This window comes from Chlorocebus sabaeus, chromosome 20 (genome assembly GCF_047675955.1).
Source record: "Chlorocebus sabaeus isolate Y175 chromosome 20, mChlSab1.0.hap1, whole genome shotgun sequence".
Taxonomy (NCBI): Eukaryota; Metazoa; Chordata; class Mammalia; order Primates; family Cercopithecidae; genus Chlorocebus; species Chlorocebus sabaeus.
Genome location: NC_132923.1, coordinates 121858540 through 121879109, shown reverse-complemented (window position 1 = coordinate 121879109; position 20570 = coordinate 121858540). Strand labels below are relative to the sequence as shown.

General features: G+C 48.6%; 1 protein-coding gene across 10 annotated transcripts in view; it reads left to right on the top strand.

The window, feature by feature from the left end:
• FHAD1 (forkhead associated phosphopeptide binding domain 1) overlaps positions 1-20570 on the top strand; it is a 159551-nt gene that overhangs the window by 64286 nt on the left and 74695 nt on the right. For all 10 annotated transcript variants that reach the window (XR_012089780.1, XR_012089778.1, XR_012089779.1 and 7 more), the window contains 4 exons: positions 4138-4261; positions 8513-8643; positions 14201-14290; positions 15717-15821. Coding sequence is in view for 4 of the 10 variants with exons in the window: in XM_037985011.2 (XP_037840939.2) it covers positions 4138-4261; positions 8513-8643; positions 14201-14290; positions 15717-15821 (450 nt within the window). In the remaining 6 variants the exon portion in view is untranslated. The remainder of the gene's footprint in view (positions 1-4137; positions 4262-8512; positions 8644-14200; positions 14291-15716; positions 15822-20570) is intronic.

Genomic DNA, 20570 nt, shown 5'->3' with positions numbered 1-20570 from the left:
GGGATGTGTTTTCCCATCCCTTCTGGAAGTTTCTTTCTGTGTTGTGCCTCTGGTATGCAAACAAAAGCATTAAGCTGAGAAGAGCTGTAACTTTTAAAACAAAAAATCCAAGTGCCTTTTTATGGGAGCATTGCATGGCCCCACAGAAAACAGGAAGAAGTGAAATAATTTTTTTCACTCCAAGTTTCCAAAGTGCAGACCTGCACATGTATGGCCTTGGAGAGGGTTGGGGCTTTGCAGCCCATGTCCCTCCATCATCTAGTGAGCACCCCTTCTCCAGTGTCTCAGATGCCCCAGGGAAAATGTGAGTGGTGCACGAAATGGGCCGTGTAAATTGTGAAACCTTGATCCTTCTGTTAATTCTACCACCGAGTCATAACCACAAGATTTTCAGGGACAGACACTAAAACAGACTATAAGCGCCACCTGGTGGCCAGGTGCAGGGCACACCGTATCTGCATTGTGGGTGTCCCCCCACTCCCACCCTGTCATATGTTATGATATGCCTGAAACACGATGTGATGATTAACAGGAATTCTTGCACTCCTCTTAATAACAATCACACTGGTGTTTAAGTGAGCCTAGGCAAGGCTTACAAATGCACACAGAAATATTATCAATCTAACTTCCTGGAGACAGGCAAGAGAAGTAGAAGCTAAAACATATCGTGGAATAATCAGAGCTAGTATCTATGTGTGCGCCAGGCATGGTCTGAGTACTCTTACATGTACTAACTTATTAGAATACTTTTAACAACCCTGAAATTACGACCGTCACCGCACTTACAGAATAAAAAAGTGGGACAGAATTGGTGTTCTCCCTACCTTTACGCAGAGACCAATTTTGCAGACAGCAGTCTGCCTCCTGCGTCCCTACCATGCTCCACGGCCTCAGGCTCTTAATGCTGGTTCCTAGAGCCACATGATAAGTGGCAAGCACTGGAAGCAGGCAACTAAAGCCTGGATTTGGATCATAACTCTACCACTGACTGATCTGTGCAATCCCAAGCAAGCAACCTCACCCCTGAGTCTTGATTTCCTCACTTGCAAAATGGGAGCTGATATGGCTTGGCTGCGTCCCCACCAAATCTCAGCTTGAATTGTATCCCAGAAATTCCATGTGTTGTGGGAAGGACCCAGGGGGAGGTAATTGAATCATGGGGGCCAGTATTTCCTGTGCTGTTCTCGTTATAGTGAATAAGTCTCAGGAGATCTGATGGGTTTATCGGGGGTTTCCACTTTTGCTTCTTCCTCATTTTCTCTTGCTGCCACCATGTAAGAAGTGTCTTTCACTTCCCACCATGATTCTGAGGCCTCCCCGACCATGTGGAACTGTAAGTCCAATTAAACCTCTTTTTCTTCCCAGTATCGGGTATGGCTTTATCAGCAGTGTGAAAACAGACTAATACACTAAATTGGTACCAATACAGTGGGGCATTGCTGAAAAGATACCTGAAAATGTGGAAGCAACTTTGGAACTGGCTAACAGAGGTTGGAACAGTTTGGAGGGCTCAGAAGAAAACAGGAAAATGTGGGAAAGTTTGGAACTTTCTAAAGACTTGCTGAATGGCTTTGACAAAAAGCCTGATAGCAATATGGACAATCAGGCCCAGGCTGAGGTAGGCTCAGATGGAGATGAGGAACTTGTTGGGAACTGGAGCAAAGGTGACTCTTGTTATGTTTTAGCAAAGAGGCTGGCGGCATTTTACCCCTGCCCTAAAGATTTGTGGAACTTTGAACTTGAGAGAGATAATTTAGTGTATCTGGCCGAAGAAATTTCTAAGCAGCAAAGCATTCAAAAGGTGACTTGGGTGCTGTTAAAAGAATTCCATTTTAAAAGGGACACAGCATAAAAGTTCAGAAAATTTGCAGCCTGATGATGGAGTAGAAAAGAAAAACCCATTTTCTGGGGAGAAATTCAAGCCAGCTGCAAAAATTTGCTTAAGTACCAAGGAGACTAATATTAATCCCCAAGGCCATGGGGGAAATGTCTCCAGGGCATGTCAGAGACCTTCACAGCAGCCCCTCCCATTACAGGCCCAGAGGCCCAGGAGGAAAAAGTGGTTTTGTGGGCCAGGCCCAGGGTCCCCATGCTGTGTGCAGCCTAGGGACGTGGTGCCCTGTATCCTACGCCCTCCAGCCATGGCTAAAAGGGGCCAACATAGAGCCCAGGCTGGCGCTTCAGTGGGTGGAAGCCCCAAGCCTTGGCAGCTTCCACATAGTGTTGAGCCTGCAAGTGCACAGAAGTCAAGAATTGAAGTTTGGGAACCTCCACCTGAATTTCAGAAGATGTATGGAAACGCCTGGATGCCCATGCAGAAGTTTGCTGTGGGGTCGGGGCCCTCATGGAGAACCTTTGCTAGGGCAGTGCAGAAGGGAAATGTGGGGTCAGAGCCCCTACACAGAGTCCCTACTGGGGCATTGCCTAGTGGAGCTGTGAGAAGAGGGCCCCCATCCTCCAGACCCCAGAATGGTAGATCCACCAATGGCTTGAATTATGCTCCTGGAAAAGCCACAGACACTCAATGCCAGCCCGTGAAAGCATCTGGGAGAGAGGCCATACCCTGCAAAGCAACAGGGGCAGAGCTGCCCAAGACCGTGGAAACCTACCTCTTGCATCAGCGTAATCTGGATGTGAGACCTGGAGTCAAAAGATCATTTTGGAGCTTTAAAGTGTGACTGTGCTGCTGGATTTCAGACTTACATGGGCCCTGTAACCCCTTTGTTTTGGCCAATTTCTCCTATTTGGAATGGCTGTATTTACCCAATACATGTACCCCCATTGTACCTAGGCAGTAACTAGCTTACTTTTGATTTTACAGGCTCATAGGCAGGAAGGACTTGCCTTGTCTCAGATGAGACTTTGGACTGTGGACTTTTGAGTTAATGCTGAAATGAATTAAGACTTTGGGAGACTATTGGGAAGGCATGGTTGGTTTTGAAATGTGAGGACATGAGATTTGGAGGGGCCGGGGCAGAATGATATGGTTTAACTGTGTCCCCACCAAATCTCAACTTGAATTATATCTCCCAGAGTTCCCACGTATTGTGGGAGGGACACAGCGGGAGGTAATTAAATCATAGGGGCTGGTCTTTCCCATGCTATTCTCGTTATAGTGAATAAGTCTCACAAGCTCTGATGGGTTTATCAGGGGTTTCCACTTTTGCTTTTTCCTCATTTTCCCTTGCCGCCGCCGTGATTCTGAGGCCTCCCCAGCCAGTGGAACTGTAATTCCAATTAAACCTCTTTTTCTTTTTCTTTTTCTTTTTTTTTTTTTTAGACAGAATATCGCTCTGTCACAAGGCTGGAGTCCAGTGGTGTGATCTCGGCTCACTGCAAGCTCTGTCTCCCGGGTTCATGCCATTCTCCTGCCTCAGCCTCCCGAGTAGCTGGGACTACAGACGCCCACCATCACACCTGGCTAATTTTTTGTGTTTTTAGTAGAGACAGGGTTTCACCGTGTTAGCCAGGATGGTCTCGATCTCCTGACTTCATGATCCGCCTGCCTCAGCCTCCCAAAGTCCTGGGATTACAGGCATGAGCCACTGTGCCCGGCCTAAACCTCTTTTTCTTCCCAGACTCGGTTATGTCTTTATCACAGCATGAAAACAGACTAATACAGGAGCATTCCCTAGAGCCTCCTGCAGAGAGACCATGAGGCCCTGTTGAAGGAGTAGTGTCTGTGAGTGGGCTTTGTAAGCTCTAGAGTGTTCTATGAGATAAAACCTGTTGTTATCATTTGAGGGAATTAATTTTATAACGTGCTTCCCTCTCTTGAACTTTGCTCTGTATCCAGTCAGTACTAGGTGAGCTGGAACTAACAGGTGGTCTGTTTGTGGCTGAGAGTCCAAAGGTCATTGGAAGGCACATTAAGGAACCAGGTACCCCCAGTGGCAGCCGGGCCTGGGCCCCTTTATGGGCACAAAGATAAGGTTCATATTTTGATGACATAAGAAGTGGTCCTTGAAGGAACAGGCCCTCCCCTGTCCCTCCCACTAGTTAAAACTAAAAAGCTTAGCTTCCCCAACACCCCAGCCAAAAATCAATCTGAATCTTTCTGTCAAGCTTGTAAGAAGTACCTGTGTGTCTCCCAGGCGTGGGCCAGCCCCTCTCTGACTGTGCCGCCTCCTCCCACAGATCAGTGCCCTGCAGAAAGGGTACAGCCAGGTGCTGTGCCAGACCCTGTCGGAGCGGAACTCAGAAATCACATCCCTGAAGAACGAGGGTGAGAACTTAAAGAGGGACAACGCTATCGCATCAGGTGAGCCCTTTTTGGAGCTGGGCCTGGGAGCTGCCACTCCCGCACCCCATGTTCTTGGCCACAGCAGACATCGCCAATCAACCATATACTTTTTGTTACTGAACTTGGCTGCAGCCTCAAAGTTCTTCCCAGCATCCCTTTAGGCAGCTCCTGTCCATGAACCTGAGTTCGTCCTCAGAGGTTTATGTGCCATCTCTTAGCTAAAGGGCCTGCTGAACATGGACCTCACCAGGGAGCACACAGGACAAGCTGTGGCTCAGGCAGTCCCGTGAGCCAGTTTGCTATGAATGCGAACTAGAATGTGGCTAGAATGGGGTTGCCTGTTTAAGGCACCCAGCCTCTTACCCAATCTCACACTGGTGCTCTTGGGCCACAGCGAAAGCATTTTGCTAATTGAGAGGTAGCTGATACTCCAGAACTTGGGTGGGAATGGGGCAGCCAACTCATGGCCCCCCCTTGCCAGGCACAGTTGTTTCTTAGCCTGGACTCATTCCTTCATTCATTCATTCAACACATTTATGAAGCGCCTACTAGATGCCAGGCACTGCTCTAGGCACTGGGGAGAGAGAGCCCTGAGCAAACGGTCAAGATCCCCTGCTCACGGGGCTCACACGTGGGAGAGGATGACAGACAGTAAGAAGTAAACAGATAAATGAACAAGCCCATACCAGAGAGAGATCAGTCCTCCAGAAGAAATAAAGCTGGGCACCGTGGTGGGGAAGTCCTTCATGGGGTGAAGTGAAGGAGAATAGCTTAGTGCAAGCTTGTCCAGCCCGCAGCCTGCGGGCCACATATGGCCAAGGACAGCTTTGAATGAGGCCCAACACAAATTCATCAACTTTCCTAAAACATTATGAGATTTTATTTTTTGGCGATTTTTGTTTGTTTGTTTTTTGTTTTTGTTTTTGTTTTAGCTCATCAGCTATTGTTAGTATGAGTGTATTTTATGCGTGGCCCAAGACCATTCTTCTTCCAGTGTGGCTCAGGGAAGCCAAAAGATTGGACACCCCTGGCTTAGTGCCTGGGCAGGGATATCTCTGAGGAGGTGGGAGGGGCTGTTGGGAGGCCCCTGGGATCCGTATGCCAGTCAGAGACCGTGGATGTAAAGGCCCTGAGGCAGCACCAAGGTGCGGTATGGGAGCAGCGGCCAGCGAGTGTGGCGGGGGTCAGGGAACAAGGGGCTGTGGGACCCGGTGGGGTCGGTGGGGAGGCAGGGCCACATTACAGGGGAGGGGTTCAGCTTTTCTTCTAAGTGTGATGGGACACATTAGGGTTTTTAAGGCAGAGAATGACATGTCTAGAGACCTGCAGATAATGGGGCCTTGGACAGAGAAAGGGGGAAGAGAGAAAAGCAGGTGGTGGGGAGAGAATGAGTCCGGGTTGGGGATATTGCTCCTAAAGTCCCCCCTGCACAGCAGGAAACATGCCCGTGGCTGTGAAAGCTGAGCCTGGCATTGAACCAGCACCATCACTGTCTCTGCACAACCCAGGCCACCTGGCCGTGCCTTTCTCTCTGACTCATTCTGCAGTCCCCCTCCCCACTCCAGCTTCTACCTCTGCTCTTCCCTAACTTGGAATGTTCTTGGATACTTGTGAGCGCTATGGGCAGGGCTGCTCTGGGTACCAGGCATACAAGGGGGATCTCGCTGGGCCCTGCCCTCCTCCCCGGGGTCTGCCCATCACACCCCATCCACGCTGCAAGCTTGTCTCAGACACCACTTCTCTAATCAAGGAGTAGACCTGGGCTCAGGTATGACCTGGGATAGGCTACACTCTCACAACTCTAAGTGTGGTCCCTGGACCAGCAGCATCAGCATTGCCTGGATCCTTGTGAGAAACTGGGAATTTCAGGCCCCGCTCCTGAGCTTCCGATCAGAGGCTTCACTTTCACAAGCCCCCAGCTGCTGCATGTGCCCACTCAAGCTCAAGAAGCACTGGGCCGCATTACGCTGCAGTGGCAAACAGTCCCCCAAGTCTCAGTGCTCACAATAGACAGGTTCATCTCCTGCTTCCTCCCTGGGCCCATCATGGGTCAGTAGGGACTTTGGTCATTGTGGCCACTCAGTGACCCAGGCTCACAGAAACCGTGACAACACATCACAAACCCCATCTTCCATGGCAAGAGAGGCAGATGGAGGAACAAGGTCCGGATTTCCTCACCTGCCTGAAACAACTCAAATAAACAAATGAAAAACAAACAGAAAAAATGTCTGAAATAATGGTTTCCATATATTGGCCCCAAGAAGCACATGACAGTGATCTGGGAGGGAGTAGAAACAAACAAGATGAAACCTACCATTGCCCCCAGCTGGCTTGCACTCGAGAGAGTTCCTGGACCCCTTCCAGCAGGGAGGGTAAGCCAGACACAGCCCAGCGGTCAGCCCGACTTGAGTAGATGGAGGTGGAGAAGCCAGCCTAGCTTTAGTTTGCTGGGCGGCGTGCCAGGCGGGAGGGGGCTGCACAGAGAGCACCCCAGAGATCTCAGAGGGTCCCCCTCAAGTCTTCAGCAGAGTCAGGGAAGTGATCAGCACGTGCATGTGGGCAGGGAAGGAACCACCCGGGAGGAGCAGAGGGAACCATCTCAAAGCACACGCAGGCCTGAGTGTAGCTCACTTTCCCACCATCCAGAATGGGGCAACCTTGCACTGCAGAGGGCATCTGGTAGAGAATTGAGCCAAATTCACTCTAGAGAAAAGGTCATTCTGGTCCCGCCTCACAAAGCATGCAGGCAAGCCCCAGAGAGAACAGTCTGTTTCCAAGGAACTTAACTATGTCCCCGGACAAAGCTCATTTTTACAATGAAATTCTCAATCATTTTGTTCTTTATTACACATCCTTGATTGTGCAAGAAAGATTGATTCTTGATTGATACGTCCAACAAAACTAGGATGAGTGTTTTTCTAAGAAAAGGACCGTATGAGATAATCCAATACCACTGCGTTATGCACCCTTCTCTCTTTTTCTCCATGTGATAATACAATAGTATATTGGCTCTCTGCTGTCACATAACAAGTTATCCCAAAAAAAGCAACAGATATGTTTATCTTACCCAGTTTCTGTGGTTCAGGAACTTGGGAGTGACTTAGTCTGGCTCAGGGTCTCTCACGAGGTTGCAGGAGCGACTGCTGCCATGTCATCGAAAGCCCGACTAGGGCTTGAGGATCCCCCTCTGGAATGACTCGCTCACATGGCTGTTGGCTGGAGGCCTCGGTTCCTCACCATGTGTGCCCTTCCCTCAGGCTGCTTGAGTGTCCTCCCAACATGGCGGTTGGCTTTCCCCAGACTGAGTGACCCAAAGGAGAGCAAAGAAGAAACCACAACATCTTTGATGATTCACCCTGGGAAGTCACATTCACCACTTCCACAGAGCCATATGAGTTACACACATCAGCCCTGTTCAGGTGGGAGGGGGCCACATTAGGCCAGGTATTCTAACAGGCAGGAATCATTGGGGCCCTCTTGCAAGCTGGCTACCACATAGAGTCATGGGTGGCAAGGAATAAACACTATGTGTTAGCCACTCTTCTATGTTCTTTATACAACAACTCTGTAGATACAATGAGAGGTTAAATAACTTGTTCAGACCACTAAGCTAGGCTGGGCATTGTGGCTCACATCTGTGATCCTAGCACTTTGGGAGACTAAGGCTGGCGGATTGCTTCAGCCTGGGAGTTTGAGACCAGCCTGGGCAACATGGGCCAAAGTCCATGTTTACAAAAAATACAAAAATTAGCCAGGCAAAGTGGCACGTACCTGTAGTCCCAGCTACTTGGGAGGCCAAGGCAGGAGGATCGCCTGAGTCCAGGAGGTAGAGGCTGCAGTGAACCATGATCATGCCACTGCGCTCCAGCCTAGGTGACAGAGTGAGACCCTGTCTCAAGAAAAAAGACAACTGAGCTAGTAAGTGCCAGAGACGGTTTCCAAACTCAGGTGAGTGTGTGAGTGTGGATCAACACGTCCCTTGCTGCCACAGGCCCATCATGGCCCCTCCTGGTCCCTCTCTCTGCTGAGCCTTTGTTCCCAGGCAGGGCCGATGCCCACAGCACCCTGACAGATGTTTCCTCTCCTTCTCACAGAGACCTTGAACAAATGATGTGCAGTGGGTATTGATCTCAACCCCATTCAAGCTCCTGGGAACCTTGGAGACACCTCCCTTCTCGGTGCCAGGCTTGTCACAAACTGGTTGACAGCAGCAGCGATGACAGTCATCCTCACTGCCTCTTTGACCTCTGTGAGTCTTCTTTTTTACAGGGATGGTGTCATCTTTGCAAAAAGACATGTTAGCAAAGGATGAGCAAGTTCAACAACTAAAGGAAAAAGTCAATCAACTAAAAAGTCAGAACAAAGACAAGGACCACCAGCTGGAAGCCCTTGGCTCTAGAGTGAGTAAGGGTGACTGTGTCACCTTCTTGTAGCCACCGGGTGAAAAGCAACTAAAGTGAAGTCACGTGATTTGCGCGTTTCATTCCCCCTGGGCTCTTGTTTTCAATTTCATTCCTTCCTCTCACACCATTGTGCTGGGGGCGGGGTGGGGGTGGGGGACAATGTCCACCTAGAAAAGCTAGAACAGCTAGCCAGTTCTTTGCAGCTTTTCAAGGAGTGGCATGCATGTGCCCTAGAATAAGCAAGATATAGTTTCAACTCCGGGAAACATTTTCTAATGCCTGTTATAAATGAGTTTGGTTAATTCCAGCAGTAAATGCACCTCTCAGCATGGATATTTCCGTGGCAAGGCTTAATATTAAGAATAGAATCACTGCATGCAAAAGAGGACACGGTGGGCTGCACCTCATCCCAGTCACCACTGGTTTGCACAGGCACCTTCGAAGCAGAATGTTTGCAGATCCAAGTGCAGTTAGACAGACTTTCATTTCTTCCCTTAGACTTTATAGTGTGCGTAAGAATATTCTCTTTGTAGTGAACCTGGTAGGCAAGTCAAGGGCTGTTTAAAAGTAATTTTGAGGCCAGGCATGGTGGCTCATGCCTGTAATCCCAGCACTTTTGGGAGGCCGAGGTGGGTGGATCACACGAGATCAGGAGTTTGAGGTCAGCCTGACCAACATGGTGAAAATCCGTCTCTGCTAAAAGTAACAAAAATTAGCCGGGCGCCTGTAATCCCACCTACTTGGGAGGCTGAGGCAGGAGAATCACTTGAACCAGGGAGGCAGAAGTTGCGGTGAGCTGAGATCACGCCGTTGCACTCCAGCCTGGGCAACAAGAGTGAAACTCCATCTCTAATAATAATAATAATAATATTGACTATTTTCAAAATTTACCTCAACGCTCTGACTTTAGAATCCTGAACCTATAGGATTTCTCAGTATTTGTGAGATGTGTCTGTTTCGGTGAGTCAAGGTAAAACCTAACAGCTTTCATCTCAGGTATGCCTGATGAGTTCGCCAAGTCTGCACGGGCACCCAGGTGGAGTGGATCTGGGGGTCCAAGGACGAAGCAGCAGAAGTGACCTGTGGCGCCGACTGCAGTGCCTCAACTGGAGCTGGGGAAAGGCAGGACAGGAGCCCCGGGGGCACACAGACAGGGTCCAAGCCCAGAGTGGGCTTTTGTTGTAACTGATGTGGCCTCCCCTTTGTCATCAGCGAAACGGAAATAACAAAATCAGTTTTGAGAAGTGAGAGGCCGGTTTTCATTGTGCGCTTCTGCCTCTGCGCCTGGTTAGCCCGCCTCGACAAGCCCTCTGCATCCGTCTCCCGAGCAGGGTCACCGCCTGGATTACCTGTGTTGTCGCTGTTTCAGGTGTGGAGTGTGTGTGTGTGGGGGGGTGTGGGTGTGTGTAGGTGAAAGTGTGAGTGAGGGTGTGTGTGGGTGTATGTGGGTGTGGAGGTGTGGTGTGGGTGTGTGTGTATGGGCCTGTGGGGGTGTGGTGTGTGGGGGTGTATGGGTGTGTGTGGGTGTGGGTGTGTGTAGGTGTGTATGGGTGTGTGGGTGTGGTGTGCAGGTGTATGGGTGTGGGGGTGTGGATGTGTCTAGGTGAGTGGGTGAGGGTGCGTGTGGGGTGCATGGGGGTGTGGATGTGTGGGTGTGGTGTGTGGGTGTGGTGTGGGAGTACATGTGGGGTACGTGGGGTGTGTAGATGTGTGGATGTGTGGATGTGTGGCTGTGGGTGTGTGGGTGTGGTGTGGGGGGTGTGTGGGGCGTGTGGATGTGTGGGTGTGTGGGTGTGGTGGGGTGAGTGTGGGGTGTGTGGGTGTGTGCATGTGTGGGTGTGGAGTGTGGGTGTGGTGTGGGGGTGCATGTGGGGTGTGTGGGTGTGGATGTGTGGATGTGTGGGTGTGGTGTGGGGGTGTGATGTGGGGGTGCATGTGGGGTGTGTGGATGTGTGGGTGTGTGGGTGCATGGGGTGTGTGGATATGTGGGTATGTGGGTGTGGTGGGGTGAGTGTGGGGTGCATGGGGTGTGTGGGTGTGTGGATGTGTGGGTGTGGAGTGTGGGTGTGGTGTGGGGGTGCATGTGGGGTATGTGGGTGTGGATGTGTGGATGTGTGGGTGTGGTGTGTGGGTGTGGTGTGGGGGTGCGTGTGGGGTGTGTGGGGTATGTGGATGTGTGGGTTTGTGGGTACATGGGGTGTGTGGATGTGTGGGTGTGTGGGTGTGGTGGGGTGAATGTGGGGTGCGTGTGGTGTGTGGGTGTGTGAATGTGTGGGTGTGGAGTGTGGGTGTGGTGTGGGGGTGCATGTGGGATGTGGGTGTGGATATGTGGATGTGTGGGTGTGGTGTGGGGGTGCATGTGGAGTGTGTGGAGTATGTCAATGTGTGGGTGTGTGGGTGCATGGGGTGTGTGGATGTGTGGGTGTGTGGGTGCGTGGGAGTGTGGTGTGTGGGTGCATGGGGTGAGTGGATGTGTGGGTGTGTGGGTACGTGGAGTGTGTGGGTGTGTGGGGTGTGTGGGTGTGTGGGTGTGGTGTGGGTGTGTGGGTGTGGTGTGGGGGGTGTGTGGGGGGGGTGGGGGTGCGTGTGGGGTGTGTGAATGTGTGGGTGTGGTGTGTGGATGTGTGGGTGTGGTAAGGGGGTATGTGTGGGTGTGGGGGTATGTGTAGGGTGCATGGGGTGTGTGGATGTGTGGGGTGTGGTTTGGGGGTGTGTGTGGGGTGCATGGGGTGTGTGGATGTGTGGTGTGTGGGTGTGGTGGGGTGCGAGTGGGGTGCGCGGGGTGTGTGGATGTGTGTGGATGTGGTGTGGGTGTGGTGTGGGGGTGTGTGTGGGGTGCGTGGGGTGTGTGGGTGTGTGGGTGGTGGGGTGGTGTGGGGGTGCGTGTGGGGTATGTGGGGTGTGTGGATGTGTGGGTGGTGTGGGGGTGTGTGGATATGTGGGTGTGTGGGTGTGTTGTGGGGGTGCATGTGGGGTGTGTGGATGTGTGGGGGTACGTGTGGGGTGTGTGGATGTGTGGGGTGTGGGTGTGGTGTGGGTATGTGTGGGTTCGTGGGGTGTGTGGATGTGTGATGTGGTGTGGGTGTGGTGTGGGGTGTGTGTGAGGTGCGTGGGGTGTGTGGATGTGTGGGGTGTGGGTGTGGTGGGGGGTGTGTGGGGTGCATGAGGTGTGTGGATGTGTGGGTGTGGTGTGGGGTGTGTGGGGTGTGTGGGGTGTGGGTGTGTGGGTGTGGTGTGGATGTGGTGTGGGGTGTGTGGGGTGCGTGGGGTGTGGGTGTGTGGGTGTGTTGTGGGGTGTGTGTGAGGTGCGTGGGGTGTGTGGATGTGTGGGGTGGGGGTGTGTGTGGGGTGCGTGGAGTGTGTGGTGTGGGGTGTGTGTAGGGTGTGTGGGGTGTGTGGGTGCATGGGTGTGGTGTGTATGTGGTGTGGGATGTTTGTGGGGTGCGTGGGGTGTGTGGATGTGTGGAGTGTAGGTGTGGTGGGGGTGTGTGTGGGGTGCGTGGGGTGTGTGGATGTGTGGGTGTGGGTGTGGTGGGGGTGTGTGTGGGGTGCGTGGGGTGTGTGGATGTGTGGGTGTGGTGTGGGGTGTGTGTGGGGTGCGTGGGGTGTGTGGGTGCGTGGGTATGGTGTGGATGTGGTGTGGGATGTTTGTGGGGTGCCTGGGGTGTGTGGATGTGTGGGGTGTGGGTATGGTGGGGGTGTGGGGTGTGTGTGGGGTGTGTGGATGTGTGGGGTATATGTGGGGTGTGTGGATGTGTGGGGTGTGGGTGTGGTGGAGGTGTATGTGGGGTGCGTGAGGTGTGTGGATGTGTGGGTATGGTGTGGGTGTGGTGGGGGTGTGTGTGGGGTGCGTGGGGTGTGTGGATGTGTGGGTGTGGTGTGGGTGTGGTGGGGGTGTGTGTGGGGTGCGTGGGGTGTGTGGGTGCGGGGGTGTGTGGATGTGTGGGGTGTGGGTATGGTGGGGGTGTGGGGTGTGTGGATGTGTGGGGTGTGGGTGTGGTGGAGGTGTGTGTGGGGTGCGTGGGGTGTGTGGATGTGTGTGGTGTGGGTGTGGTGGAGGTGTGTGTGAGGTGCGTGGGGTGTGTGGGTGTGTGTCGGGATGTAGAGGTGACGTTAGGTAGGAAGAATATGGAGAAACAGCACCTCCGGGGCTCTTCTACCCACAAAGTGCATTTGGGTTACTTGCGTCCCCATTTCCCTTCCCCGTGGACCTTGGAACAGGTCTGCCTTCTTCTCCAGGCTGCACCTGGCACTTATCAGCACGTCAGCTCCTTGTGACCAAGGGTATTGCTCATGTGAACATCCGAAATGACTGTCTTTATTCTTCAAATTACATGTGCTGTGTTAATTTTAGAATAAAATGTAGATAAAACTGGAAAGCAAAGTTAAAGAGAGAAGAGAAATGCCACCCCAAGAAATCTGTCAGTACTTGAGTACATATTCCTCCTGTTTTGTTTCTAAAATTACCTGGAAGAAAACACCTCTGTAACAGATATATAACAACAAATTTACACTATACACATTTTTTAAACTTTAAACAATCACTGTTTCCCCACATGGATAAGAGCTTTTCTCATGGGTCTCTAAAGCTCCATCATAATTCTCTTGTCTGCGCACAGTGGAATCAAACAGCCCCTGTGTTATCGGACATGGGTGTTTCCTTTTTTGTTTGTTTGTTTTTGTTTTTGTTTTTGAGATGAAGTCTCGCTCTGTCTCACTCTGCCAGGCTGGAGTGCGGTGGCACAACCTCGGCTCACTACAAGCTCCGCCTCCCGGGTTCACACCATTCTCCTGCCTCAGCCTCCCGAGTAGCTGGGACTACAGGCGCCCGCCACCACGCCCGGCTAAGTTTTTGTATTTTTAGTAGAGATGGGGTTTCACCGTGTTAGCCAGGATGGTCTCCATCTCCTGACCTCATGATCCACCCGCCTCAGCCTCCCAAAGTGCTGGGATGACAGGCGTGAGCCACTGCGCCCGGCCGGGTATTTCCTTTTTGTTCACTATGGCTAACAATACTCTCAAAAACATCCCTGAACCCACAGACGTGCTGATTTGCCCGACCATTGTCCTTATACATTCCTAAAGCAGAATTTCTGGGTCAAAAAGGAGGCCCGTTGTTTATGTTCTTAATGCCTGTTGCCAAATTGCCCCCCGGAACGGCTGCTCCATTTCCACCGCCGCTCCCAGCGCAGTGGTGTCTTGGAGGCGTAAATTGCATAGGGCACTAAGAGCCTCCAAGCTCGCTAGTGGCCCTCCGAGGACATCAGCGTTCATTCCTCAGCACAGACTCTCCAAAGCTGGACTTTCCTTATGGTTCAGATTGCTGGCTTTTGAAGATGACAGTAGTGGCTTATTCCTCTGATTCCCTGAGTGGAGAACCAGGAACGGCTGCGGGATCCTGTGTGCCTGTCAGACACCATAGGATGCCTTTGACTGGATGGAAACAGCAGGAAATGCTCTCAGGGGCTCACACGGGGCCTTGGAGCCCCTCCTTACCCCTACAACCCTACCTGGCCAACCTCAGTCTCTTTCTCTGTCGCCCTTTTCTCCACAGTGCTCGGTGCTAAAGGAAGAGTTGAAACAGGAAGATGCTCACAGGGAGCTCAGGGAAGCCCAGGAGAAAGAGTTAGAACTCTGCAAAACTGTGAGTTGAGCTTCCTCTTTCGTAGCTACCACCAGAAAAACCAGAGTTTGACTTTCAGGTTCTTGGTGGGATCCTGGGCCATCACTAAGCACGAAGCTCTGGGGCCCTGTGCTTGCTTAACAGTCTCATCGCTCTTTGATCTGCTGCTTCTGCAAGAAAGAGATGGGTGAAGGGGCCCCAGGATTCCCTGGGCAGTTGGCTCTAGCTCCCTCAAGGGTTTCCCCTGGGGTCAGGTTGGGGTTGAGACCCGGGACAGGGACAGGAGGCTGGCCAGCTGGCCACCACATGGTCCCCTGCCCCACCCCGACCTGTGACTCCCAAACGTGTGTTCCACTGTCCTAAGTTTTATCCTAGCCACAGGCACCATTGTTGACACTTGCTGAAGTATTTTTATTTAAACACCACCATTTAACACCCACTTGTAAAAACAAAACAAGGCGGGGAGTGGTGGCTCACACCTGTAATCCTAGCACTTTGGGAGGCCAAGGTGGGTGGATTGCCTGAGCTCAGAGGTTCTAGACAGCCTGGGGAACACGGTGAAACCCCATCTCTACTAAAATACAAAAAAAAAAAAATTAGCTGGGCATGACGGCGTGTGCCTGTAATCCCAGTTGCTTGCTTGGGAGGCTGAGACAGGAGAATTGATGGAACCCGGGAGGCAGAGATTGCAGTGAGCCAAGATCGCACCACTGTACTCCAGCCTGGGCGACAGAGCGAGACTGTCACACACACACACACTATTTGCCTCATATAGAAGGTAACACCAGAGCAAGACTGTCTTACACACACACACACACACACTATTTGCCTCATATAGAAGGTAACGCCATAAAAGTAAATACAATGAAAATAGGACCATTAAAAGTCGAAGGAGATATATTCCTCACACCCTCCAAATCCACCCCGCACATCACCAGGTGTGCGTTTTCCACTTGTTGGGGAGCTCAGCTTCTCCCAACTCGCTCTTCCCCATGCTGGCGCCATTCCTCCAGGCCAGGAACATTTTACACTCTGCCTCAAACAAAAAAGAAACATTTCATTGTTCCGTTCTTCTAGACCTTGCCTGTTGAGTCTTCCAAACAGCTGGTCCTTTAGGTTGAACTAAAAAATATACCCCAAGAGCAGGGTTTCTAGTGAGTTGGTGGATGTCCTGTAGTCCTTAATCCAGGAGCTGTACTGATTTCCAAAAGAAACTAATTTGCTTTATCCAGAACTTTTAATGTATCCGTTGAAAAATAAAGTCTATTTTGCTGAGAGATGTAAAACCTTCCTCTGGAAGAAGGAGTTAAACAAACTGATACCAGACAAGGTTTCCACCTTAATGGATGGGGTGCCAGGGGTGGCGAGGGCTCAGACCTCTCGGCCGAGAAGGCAGCTCCTGCCCCCATCAGGGAGGTTCACTCCTCTGTTGTTGAAACTTTTTCAGCAAATCCAAGACATGGAGAAAGAAATGAAGAAGCTCAGGGCGGAGCTGAGGAAGAGTTGTACTGAACAAAGCGTGATCTCTAGGACTCTGAGAGAAAAGAGCAAGGTACGTAGTGGACGACAGGCCCAGAGAGCAGTGTGGGCAGTAGCTCCCCACTCTAAGTGGCCTATGCTGGTATTAACCCTTCTTACAGCTGAGAAAACTGAGGCTCACACAGGGAAAGGGACCAAGTTCACTCCATAATGCAGCTGTAGCAGGACTTGAACCCAGGTTGGTCTGACTCTAAGGCCCCTGTGAGTGACCCCACTACTCCTCACTGCCTTCTAAAACTGTTTCTTGCTTTTTGGTAATGAGACCCACCTCCAGCCTCCCAATCCCGGTTTAGAGTTTAGTGGTGCTTAATTATTTTAATGTCCCTTCCCATCCTGGGGAAAAAATTGTATTGCGTACTCCCTACGTGTGCTATCCATCACAGTAGCCACTAACTGTGCATGGCTATTTAAATTTAAATTAAAGCCGGCATGGTAGCTTACACCTGTAATCCCAGCACTTTGGGAGACCAAGACAGATGGATCACCTGAAAATATCCTTAAGAGTCCTGAGCAGTGTGGACAGAATGTATTTCTTTCCATTTGAATCATCTACTTTATTTGATTAGAAGATGGTTGTCATTGAGAATTTGTTTTAAATAAATAAAGATAGAGATTCACTATGTTGCCCAGGCTGGTCCTCCGGGCCTCAAGCAGTCTTCCTGCCTCGGCCTCCAAAAGTGCTGAGATTACAGGCTGAGACACCATGCCCAGCCACAACTGAGAATATTTTAAGAACAAATCTAAAAGGCAGAGGAATTCTCTGTGAAGGGAGGTTCACAGGGATGATCTGAGAAATAAAAGCAAATAATCTAGTTTTTCTCCAGTTTTATTTAATATGAATGTGAGTATAGTCACCAGAGGTCAAATCATTAAAACCTCACAAACTGAAATGTATACTACACTAGAATCACATCTTATGGATAGTACTGAAGCCTGCAAAAGTTGGCCAGACATAACTAGAATTGGCAGAAATAATTAACACAAAATTAAAATCAACAGGTAAAACTACACAGAGTAAAATTTATTTATCGATTAAAACTTAAGAGAAAAATCAAATATTCTTGTTCAGGTGCAGTAGCTCACGCCTGTAATCCCAGCACTTTGGAGGCCGAGGCAGGAGGGTTGCTTTAGGCCAGGAGTTCAGGACCAGCCTGGCCAACATAGTGAGACCTTGTCTCTACAAAAAATTAAAATAATCACTTAAAAAAAATCAAATATTCTTGAAAAAGTTAGATTTGCAAAATATAATCTGGGGAAAATGGACATGGTAGAAATGAGAACTACAAAATAAAACCCACAGTAACAGACCTGTGATTGGTAAATATTTGATAGGGTCCAGAAAAACTTATAGATGAATCAAATCATAATTGTATAATTTACCTACAAAAGAACTGATCCAGATAAAAATAATTTCAGGAGACTAAAGTAAAAATGGAAACATTTAGGAATCTGTTAAACAATTGGTTTAATGAACTTTGCTCTAGAAAATAATGAAAATGAAATGAAAATGAATTTGCTATGGTATATTTTTCTTTTAAATAGTTGTAGTCATGAACATGGAGTCAAAATGCTCTCTGGGCTATCAGTTTTTCTCTAAGCAAGGCTTTGGCTGCATTCCACAAGTCTTAGTATATAGTATTTTCATTATTATTCAGATCAAAATATTTTCCAAATCCCCATTGTGATTTCTTCTTTCACCCACTGGTTACTATGAAGCTTATTTCCTAATTTCTAAATATATGAGGGTTTTCTGCTTACCTTTTTTTGTTACTGATTTTTAGCTTAATTCCACTGTGGTCGGAGAACATCTTCCGTGTAACTTCAATCTTCTGATATTAATTGAGACTTGTTTTATGACCTGCGTGTGGCCGACTGCAGTTCCACATGTACACTTGAAAAGAATATGCATCCTGCAGTCATTGGGTTTAGTATTCTATATATGGACATTAAATGAAGCTTACCAATAATGCTCAAAACTTAAATATTCTTGTTGATTTTTTTTTTTTTGTCTGTGTGTTTTGTCAGCCACTGAGAGAGGCACGTTGTTTAAAGATCCTATCATGATCATGGATTTGTCTTTCTTTTTTTAATATTGTCAATCTTTGCTTTATATATTTTGAGGCTGTGTTAGTAGATGCATATATATTTACCATTTCATTACTTCCTATCGAATCAAATATTTGGCCATCACAAGGTGTTCCTCTTCATTGCTAGAGATATTTTTCCCTTAAAGTCTTTGTCATAAGGTAACTCCATCGGCTAACCTAGCTTTCTTTTGATTCGAGTTTTCACAGACTGTCTTTTTCACACTTTTTATGTCAATCTTTATTTTACAATGTGTATCTCATGTGAATAGCACATAAGTTTTGTACAGTTGCGCCATCTTTGTCTTTCAGTCCAAATATATTTAGTATAATTGCTGGTATATTGGGATTTAAATTTATCTTCTTGCTCAGGGCCAGGTGTACTACTTATGGTATGTTCTTTTTTTCCCCATTCTTCCCTTCTTTTGAGTTAACAGTTTTTTATCATTCCCTTTTTCCCTGTATTAGCTTGGAAATTTTCTCTCTTTTACTCGTCTTTTAGTAATCATAAGACAATCGCATGCATTCATGACTTACCAAAATCTAATATTTAGTGAGTTTTTAACTCTTTTACTGTCTTAGTGATTATTCTAAATTTTACAATATGCATTTTCAACTTACCAAAATTCAATATTCATCAATAATTATATCCTTCTTCTTGTTAACACAATGACTTAGACATTGACACTTTAACTTCACTTACCCCATCCAGACTTATATGCCATTGTTTTCATTTTCTAAACTTCTCTCTATATTTGAAACTCCAAAAGACATTATTAGTATTTTTCTATAGTCAACATCCATATCTGCACATTACTATTATGTGTTTTCTACATTTCTGATCATCCTGCTAGATCATTTTTCTTCAGCCTGAAGAACATTCTTTAGTGTTTTCCTTCAGCATGGCTCTGCTGGTGTCATATTCTCTCAGGAGTGTGTGTGTGCATGTGTGTGTGCATGCATGTGTGTGTATACATGTGCATGTGTCTGAAAATTTCTATGTTTATCTTTCATTCGTGAAACATATTTTGACTAGGTATTGAATTCTGCACTGGCAATTGTTTTCTTTCAGCATGTTATAGATGACAGTAATTCTATCATTCCATTGTCTTTTGGTGCCGATTATTTCTATTTAGAAGTAAGCTATAACCTAGCTGGGTGCAGTGGCTCGTGCCTGTAATCCCAGCACTTTGGGAGGCCAAGGCGGGCAGATCACGAGGTCAGGAGTTCGAGATCATGCTGGCCAACATGGTGAAACCCATCTCTACTAAAAATACGAAAATTAGCCGGGCGTGGTGGTGCATGCCTGTAATCTCAGCTACTCGGGAGTCTGAGGCAGGAGAATCACTTGAACCCGAGAGGCAGAGGTTGTAGTGAGCTGAAATAGTGCCACTGCACTCCATCCTGGGCAACAGAGTGAGACTCCGTCTCAAAAAAACGACAGAAAAAAAAAAGAGAGAAGTAAGCTATAACCTAACTATTGCATCATTATATAGTCTTTTTATATTCTGGATTTTTTAAATGTTTCTTTTCCTTTGACTTACAGCAGTTTTATTAGGATGTATCTAGGTGTGAATTCGTTTTTATTTATCTTATTGGGGTACATGTGGGCTTGAATCTTCGGCTTGCTGTTTTTAATTAGTTTTGGAGCTTGGGCTGTAGACGACCTCGGCAGTGAGGAGCTACTGAGGCTCTTGAACAGGGAACTAATATGATTAAATTTGTGATTAATAATAATGGTGAAAATGATAGCCACATGGACTTGGCATTATGCCGAACATTTCATCTCTTTTCATCCTCACAACAACTCGGACCTAGAAATTATTATGCCCAATTTATTTTATTTTTTAAAATATATTGGAGCTTTTCAAGATTCCTGTTTTACAGATGAGGAAGTCAAAGCACAGAGTCAAGTCACTACCCAAAGGCACACAGTCAGTAAGTGGCAAAGCCAAGACTGGGGGAAGCCAGGCCTGTCTGACTCCAGTTACAGTGGCACAGCCACTAGCCACGTGTGGCCATTTAGGTGAAATTAAATATAACACAAAATTCAGTTCCTCAGTCACATGAGCCCCACTTCAAGTGCTCAGTAGCCAGATGTGACCAGTGGCCACCCTATTTGACAGCACAGAGTTAGCACATTTCATCATTGCAGAAAGTTCTGCCAGACGGTGCTGCCCCACCGCTTGGCAGCCTTCTCACAGGACCATAAAGGATGTTCTGGAAGGAAATAAATTAGAGGCAAGGAGGCCAGGTATCACGGCCAAAGGTGCTCAGGGCCTAGCCTGAGACCATGTGTATTAGTCCATTTTCACACTGCTGATAAAGACACACCCGAAACTGGGAAGAAAAAGAGGTTTAATTGGATTTACAGTTCCACATGGCTGGGGAGGCCTCCGAATCATGGCAGAAAGGCACTTCTTACATGGCAGTGGCAAGGGAAAAAGGAGGAAGAAACAAAAGTGGAAACCCCTGATAAACCCATCAATTTCGGGAGACGTATTCACCATCACGAGAATAGCACGGCAAAGTCCGGCCCCCATGATTCAGTTACCTCCCCCTGGGTCCCTCCCACAACACTTGGGAATTCTGGGAGATACAATTGAAGTTGAGATTTGGGTTGAGACACCATCAAACCATATCACCATGCACAGGGGAGGAGCTCAATAAATAAACCT